Source organism: Schistocerca serialis, chromosome 11 (genome assembly GCF_023864345.2).
Source record: "Schistocerca serialis cubense isolate TAMUIC-IGC-003099 chromosome 11, iqSchSeri2.2, whole genome shotgun sequence".
Lineage (NCBI taxonomy): Eukaryota > Metazoa > Arthropoda > Insecta > Orthoptera > Acrididae > Schistocerca > Schistocerca serialis.
This window is the reverse complement of record NC_064648.1, coordinates 199,456,274-199,464,573: the sequence shown is the minus strand read 5'-3', so window position 1 is coordinate 199,464,573 and position 8,300 is coordinate 199,456,274. Positions and strand designations below refer to the sequence as shown.

General features: G+C 40.5%; 1 protein-coding gene across 2 annotated transcripts in view; it reads right to left on the bottom strand.

Moving 5' to 3' along the window:
- Positions 1-232: 232 nt before the first annotated feature.
- The window catches only part of LOC126426793 (uncharacterized), a 29,827-nt gene continuing 21,759 nt past the window's right edge, over positions 233-8,300 (bottom strand). For both annotated transcript variants that reach the window (XM_050088790.1, XM_050088791.1), the window contains exon 3: positions 233-3,523. In XM_050088790.1, coding sequence (XP_049944747.1) covers positions 3,117-3,523 — 407 coding nt within the window. In that variant the 3' untranslated portion in view covers positions 233-3,116. The remainder of the gene's footprint in view (positions 3,524-8,300) is intronic.

Below are 8,300 nucleotides of genomic sequence, written 5' to 3'. Positions count from 1 at the left end.
CTCATGCTGAGTGCCAATTATCACATTAGACTTTTTATAAAAGTGTGAAGTACACGGTAGCTGCATCCAGAAAGGAAAGGAAATGAACTGTCTCAAAGTAATAGGACGTGATAAAGATGCCACTATTTGCACAGACTTGGTACTTAATGGTCAGACACAGTTCCCTTACCATTCATAACAGCAGATATTGCAGATAAACTCATCCAGGCTAGTTTATAAATTACCATCCTAATTATGTGCACCATATCATACTTTATTTCATTTAATACAGTTTCACTTGCCCAATTCTCTCTCTTTGTACAATACAATTTTTCTCATTTACCACTTTTGTCTTAGCATTTGTCTCACAACACAAGAGAATGTTAGCTCATTCAGCCATGCCCTTGAAATATGGCACCAAAATATACAGTATTTTGCCCAATTTATTTTTCTTCTCTGAAAAATTTGTGACATGCAGTTCACAAACCCAATGTCTCATATTTTGTACAGTTTAAACAGCTTTTAATTCAAATTTTAATGAAATAATTCTTCTCAGTTTAGTCTTACATGGAATGTTAGTAATTGTCATCTATGACAGCCTGTTGACACTGTTTGGATGCAAAGAGTTTAAAACCTTTGACATCACAAAATTCAAAACTGCACACATTTATCTTTGTAAATGATGCCAGAGTAACAGCCAAAAAAACCGTTGGTTAAATAATATTATGATGAGGGCAGATTGCTGCTCACCATAAAAACAACAAAATTGAAAAGCCTGTTATGTGAGACCTTTCAGCCAGAGCCTTCTTCAGAAAAGAAAATCTCACACACACACACACACACACACACACACACACACACACACACGGCCGAACTGGACACAATACATTGCAGGCTGTTAAACAAGGAATAGGTTCACAGACACGCAAATGGCTCGAAGACTTCTTAAGCTACAGAACCCAGTAGGTTGCCCTCGACGGCAAGTGTCCATCAGAGATGAGGGTATTGTCAGGAAATGAAATGATCGTACGGCATTGTTGGCCGGGAAGCCCCATGTGGGGAAGTTCGGCTGCCATATTGCAAGTCCTTTTTAGCTGACGCCACTTCGGCGACTTGCGAGTCAATGGCGATGAAATGATGATGGACACACAACACCCAGTCATCACGAGGCAGAGAAAATCCCTGACCCCGCCGGGAATCGAACCCGGGACAGAAGTGCCCCTGGGATGTGTGATAGGACTGCTATTATTCTCTTTATACATAAATGATGTGGTGGACAGGGTGGGGAGTAATATGTGGCTGTTTGCTGATGATGCTTGGGTGTAGGGTGAGCTTTCAAAGCTGAGTCACTGTAGGAGGATACAAGACGATGAAGACAAAACTTCTACTTGTGTGGTGAATGTAGAAAAATGTAAGTTAATGCGGACAAGAAAGAAAAACAAACCTGTAATGTTTCGATAAGTATTAGTAGCATCCTGCGTGACAGTCACGCCATTTAAATGCCTGCACCTAACATTGCAAAGCAATATGAAATAGTGAGAATTGTGGCAGGAAAGATGAAAGGTCAACTTAAGTTTCTTGGTCAAATTCTAGGAAAGTGTGGTACATCAGTAAAGACGACTGCGTATAGGTTGTAGTACAATCTATTCTAGAATACTGCTCGACTGTTTGGGATCCCTACCACATCGAATTAAAGTAAGACATTGAAACATTTCAGTGGCGGGCTGCTAGACTCCTTACTGGTAGGTTTGAACAATGTGCAAGTGTTAGAGATGCTTCGGGAACTCGAATGAGAATCCCTGGAGGGAAGGAGACATTGTTTTCGAGAAACACTATTGAGAACATTTAGAGAATTTTCATTTGGAGCCGACTGCAGAAAAATTCTGTTGCCTCCAACATATACTGCGCATAAGGATCACGAAGATAAGATACGAGAAATTAGGGTTCATGTGGAGGCATGAAGACAGTTTTTACATTGTTCTATTTGCGAGTGGAAAAAAATGGAAATATCTAGTAGTGGAACGGGATACCCTCTTATGTGCGTCGTAAGGGGATTGTGGAGTATCAGTGTAGATGGGGATGTAGAAATGCATCAAACGGGAGCAATAATATGGAGTGGGGCACGGAAGGTTTAGGGATAGCAGGGTGCAGCTGGGGACTCTGCGCTGTCTGGTGGAGTGTTCTGGGAGTAGAGGAGGCTGCCACGAGCAGCATCGGGAGACGGGAAGGGGTTGTGGGTGAGGGTGGAAGTATTCCAAAGAAGGCTACGCCCAATAGCTCTCGTGAACAGTCTTTTCGTCACGCCTGTCTGCAACTCGACGTTTCTTCCTTACGGTGAGCAGTGATCTACCATTTTGATAATACTTTCCTTACGAGACTTTCCATTTTTTCACAGTTAAGTAATAAGAACTACAGCGTTTTTACACAAGCATTAAATATTATACATCCATAATCTATACAGTCAGATGCACAACAAGAAAAGCAGAATTAAAACTAACACTTTACTTTATTTCCATCACAACTAATTCCACGATTGCTTGCAGAGTAAAAGCCACAAGCAGCACGTGTACCATCTCCACCGAACTCTTTATTTTTTCTTACATTCTAAGACTAGTGATGAATGCTCACTTTAGTTGTTCTTAATAAACTACAATTATTACATCTATTAGTATTGGAAAATTATATGCAGTGTAAGACTACATTAATGTCCACAGCTTCCAGTAGAGAGGACTGAACTGCACATATAGCATTCAGATAGACATCATAAAAATTGATTACCACAACTAGGCCTACTATGAATCTATTTTAAAATATGGAATGCCTTTTGAGGGATGGAAGCAGCACAAATACTACTTTATAAATGTTGCAAAAAGCACCAACACCAATTTTGAGAGATCTAACTTTGTAATCTTACATAGCAAAAGGGTCATCAAAAATGTGGAACAGTACGATGCTAAAAACGTATTCAATTAATTATTGTTAGCTACATTTTAGGAGCAGAGCTCTGAGGGAAGGAACGGGAGCACAGCGGGAAGTTGTCAACTAGAAAAGAGCAGCGAAAGTGTGCGAAGGTGGGGCAGGTCTGCCGTAAGGTCCCCCGTCACCGACTCCCACGGATCTCGTTCGGGTACTCCGAACTACTCTCCGCTGTGATCCGGCTCGCCACTCACCACCAGACTTTCGGTGTCGAAGGAACGCAAGTAAGGCTCCAGCAGGAAGGGAGTGGCAACACAGAGGTGGAGCGTCACTTCTGGCCAGGCGACCCGGATCCTGTATTCGCTGTCGTAGAGCAGCCGGAGGGTCCGCAGGCGGGGAATGCCGCTGCCGGCCGCCAGGAACTCTTGCATCGCGTCCACGCTGTTGCTACTCCACACCTTACGCCTCCACAGCTGCTCCTCCTGTTTCAGTATGCCGTGCCACTTCACGCACACCTGCGTGCTCCGCGCCATGTCGTCCGGCGACAGGTAAGAAAAGATTTCCAGTAAGATCTCGTCCGGCAGGTCGTAAATTCTGGCAGCTCTTTTCGTTCCCGGTGCCGTGCCGCCTGAAAAAATAAACGAGCGATCGGTACCTCTACGTCGAACGTGGCAGGTTAGGCTCTGCACCACTCTGTCCTCTTCGATTCCGTTCGTACTTTTAGAAGTTGGAGGTTAGAGCCCGGACGTCAATTTTCTAAACCACTACTACACAATTCTCGTAACTTTCAGAAAAAAATTAGTTAAAAATGCCAGTGTGCTGAAGTGCATAAAATGTAAACCACTTCAAGTTTTTTTTCTAAGAGATCTATCAGTGTCTGCGTGCATAGCATTCTAGCCTTAGACTCGTGCAACTGCATATTTGATCATAGCTGCTAAGGTTCAGTGACCGTTTCAGATCTTTGATTCAGATTTCCTCATGCAGTTTACCGAAATGTTGTTTTCCTGTCACATATTTGCTGTTTTCTTGTATGTCATAACAAACGTTTTTACGTTACAAAATGTATCTCTATTTAAAGCAGATAAATATGTAACTTCATCCTGTTATTATTAAAGCTTACGTTATGTCTGACTCAGCTGCATCACAATTTCATGTGTCTAATTTTGAATGCACAGTAGCCTAGTTGTTTCTGCGGCTACTAGATGGCGCTCGTAGCCGCGCCGTGTTTACTTGCCCACACTTTCTAATGTGGGCACCTCAGTCTCGTTGCAACCCTTGTTCACAGTACGAGCAGCCCTTAGCGGCTCGCCATCTCACAAGTGTTCGTGACACCGCCTTTCCGGCTTAGGTCTTTTTTAATATGTGACTTGTAAGTACTGCATCTTTTCGAGTCAGTACAAACTTTAATTTTATTAATGTACTATATACCTAATGTTTTAGTACAGTTAGTCTAATTCTGAAGACTACGCTCATAGTAGTGTCGAAACCAGGACAATTTTGACTTAATATTTGTGACCGAGGGCTTGTTTGTTACAATATGCATATTTGATCCTTGTTATGAGCAACTGTATTTAACCCCTACTTTAACTCTGTATTTCTAATCAGATGCAAATACCAATAACAAATACAGAATGACAAAATTAAATTTAGTGAGAGCAGGGGCGGGGGGGAACAGCACTAACATTAGATCAAAAAAATTTCTGAACGTGCTCACATACAATGGACGGGAATAGAAATTTTGAAGCTTAAACTCCTAAAATATGTGTGAATTTATCACACAAAAATTTCTGCTTCCTTGAGAAAATATATTAATGAGTAAATGGGTAGAGTTATAGCATTATTTCTGGCACTGATTTATGTAATGTGATGTTATTCAGTGTATTCACATTTCACTTACGAATTGCAGATACTTGTGTCTGTTCATTTTTGACCACATTCTACCTTAGGTGCTCTTTGGGCTGGTGGTGGCGTAGGGGTGCAGGGCTATCTCACTGTCAACTGCAGCCCCAAGGAATATGCCAGTCAGAAGATTCCTCGAACCCTAATCAACAATGCCGAAGAAGAAAACATTGAGCTGGGGTGTATTTTTTAAGCAGTCTCTTGTCTGAAGTCTCTGGCTAGAGTTCTCTAGTTCTCTTATCAGAGTATCACAAGGGCATTGTCTGTTATGTGATGTTATGTGACAGTGTCCGTAAACAAAGATATTTGTTAATGAAAACTCCAGTCGACCTATTTAAATAGAATGGGTACATAACAGTGTTACATACTGTAGTTCGACAAGGTCACGGGAGCACTAGATGAGTGTCACAGTTTACTGGAATATCTCTAACAAATTCGTAAGACACCCCCTGCTATGACGAGCAAAACTAGTAATAAAGGAAAGTTATGACTTGTGGCTGCACGACAATTTCATTTATAAAATAAAACACCTCATTATCTTTAGTGTTTATTCATACACACAGAGTATTAAAGGTAGTATTATTACAGACAGTTTTTTTCCATTTAATATCTAGCAAGTACCTCACTTGCATTTCAGTGCCACTTAAAGGAGAAAAAGTGTTTTTGTTTGAATTCAGTTTGTTGAAGTGCTTTTGGATATGCATTATTTTTTGTTTTTTCGTCTGGTGGATACAGGTTGTCCGACCCGTGAACTGACTCCGTCCAGCCAGCCGAGTGAGAAGCACTGATTTGCCACATGTACTCTACACATTTCTAGCAACTGGTGCTTTCTCGACAACCACTGGAAATGCGACTCCCTCCAGAATCGTCTGAATTCTGATAGCTTATCTGTTGGAATTGTTTGATTGTAACTGCACTCAGAGTCAATAAAGACTCTGGAGAAATCACCAGCACTGATAGATGAAAACTTAGGCAGAGAATTGTAGCTTGGACCACGTCCTATGGCCCATACGAAAATTACAACCGACGGCAAACATACTTTGTGTATTTCATGTAAAAATTAAACCAACTGGCAACTTCATTATCGAATATACTTATAATAAAACTGAAAAAGTGGTGTGTCTGTATACTGAAAATATTTCCCAAAACCTGGTTGCATGTGAGGTGTGGGGTTTAACAGAATACGATAAGACTATTTTTAAACATGCTAAACCCAAAAACTATGATACAAATCATTCCATGTAGGCTTTCACGGCCGGCGTCTTTATCAGTAAACTCTTCCGGGCTAAGTTGCCGTGGTCGATCTGTAGAACTTCTTCTCCCTGACGTTTCGTTCTCAACTACGGAGAACATCTTCCGAGGTGAGTCGAAAGATGTTCTCCGTAGTTGAGAACGAAACGTCAGGGAGAAGAAGTTCTACAGATCGACCACGGCAACTTAGCCTGGAAGAGTTTACTGATATGATACAAATTTTCACAGGTAACTTGAGCATAGGTTGGGGCAAAATTTTGGCTTTATTTCATCAAAATCCTACCATGGGAAAAAGAAGGGAGCCTGTTCAGTTTAGTAGTTCAGATGCTTACCTAAGTGACACGATCATCACGGCATGGTACACAAAATAACCATTTTTCAGAGGTTTACATCAGAGACAGAATTAAGATCTGCAATCTTATCTCTACAAATACACACTAACATTGAATTTACTTTGTAAGAATATACTAATCTTCTGATTTCACTTTGCATGTTAAGAACTTAATGAAATAGAGTTGATCTTTGCAACAGGTTTATTTATATTTGACTTCTTGACTAGGAAAATGAATTTATTGAGTTTGCTGCATCATTTGTGTGCCTACTTATTACGTTTTGACTGTTTTGTTTCCAAATAGAACATCCAGCAAACGGTTGAATCTTTCTTAGTAACCTAGAATGGCTTGGAGACCAAGAATCTGATGAAGATCATGTGGCATGTCATGTTGCAGCTTGAGAACACCAGGCTTTAACTCATTCTTTGGAAACTCGTCCTGAAAGCGAAGTGTGTTGTAACTGATTGAGAGCATCATGCATTACCTCGCTCCTCTGTATAAGTTATCCAACAATAGATAATTATAGCTAACCGCACGAAGTGAGAGCGGGTACCTTCTGTATTTACTAGAATATAAGCCGCACTTTTTTTCCGGTTTTTGTAATCCAAAAAACCGCCTGCGGATTAGAATCGAGTGAGAAGGAAGCAGAAGTTCTGAAAAATGTTGGTAGGTGCCGCCACACTAACTTCTGCCGTCGAATATATGTAGCGCTACACAGGCATGCTTTGCAGGCACAAAGATAAATACTGGCAGCAAAACCTCTGTGTCAGCAAATAAATTAAAAGAAAAGGTAGAAGAATGTAAACATTATGCCATGTATTCTTTCGTGTTTGCTGCTATCTCATTTAAATCCTGTCTGCGTAATAAACTACGAAGCTAGAGTGAGACAACAGCAACCACGGAAGAATATACATCATATGTCATGTTTATATTTGTATTATTCTTATGCTGAACAGTGATACAGTCAGAAATGAAGCACGGCAACTGACTAGATTTTTATATCTACTATGACTAATTTCTGTGCATAATGTAATGTACTAAAGAGACATCTGCAAAGATTTTGAAACAGAGAAAATTTTTCGCTAAACTCTCGTTCAGAACATCATCTATCATACGCAGTCTATTATTTGGTTCTTGTTGATCATTATCAAAGAAAGCAGCAGTGTAAGTAACAACAAATAGCAGTCTCTTGCCATTGTTTCACTTGTAAGACAATTCCTCTCTTTTTTTTTTTTATATTGTAAACGGCGGTAGCGCGCACAAAAGCGAGCTATGCCGCGAGTGGCTACAGGTCGTAAACACTCATTATCAGAATGCAAAAGAAGGGTACCCGTATAAATACGGACGGAGCGCCTGACACATAGCAATGGCTACTTGGTAAATCTTAACTGTTAAGCTTACGACTCGAACCAAACTACTGTAGCTGTATCTTCATCCATTCAACCTAAATTGTGTCTCGTGTTACAATGGACATCTTTGTTCCGATTTGGAGGTGTGGTCTAAAACTGTTCTCTCCCCTTGAATTTCGAGTCTCAAATTCCAGGTGCGGCTTAGAATCGGGAAATTTTTTTTTCCTTCATTTAGACTCTCATTTTTCAGGTGCGGCTTAGATTAGAGTGCGGCTTACATTCGAGTAAATACGGTAGTCACCAAACAGTGCCACTTCTGCAGAAACCAATTCATCCACCATACAATAGGACCCAGTGTTTCTACAACATAAAAGTTGTTCATTTAGTCCACCATACTTTTGTGGAAAATGCTTTTCCTGTAGAACTAAGAGCTGTGTAGTTCTTTCACTGCTAGGAATAAATTAATCCAATTCAACAATCAAAAACCATTAATCACATCCCTGAAAATGTTGCTGCACATTCAGAATCCTTTCTGCTTAACTGAAAAATAAAATATTGGCTGGGGTCACCATCT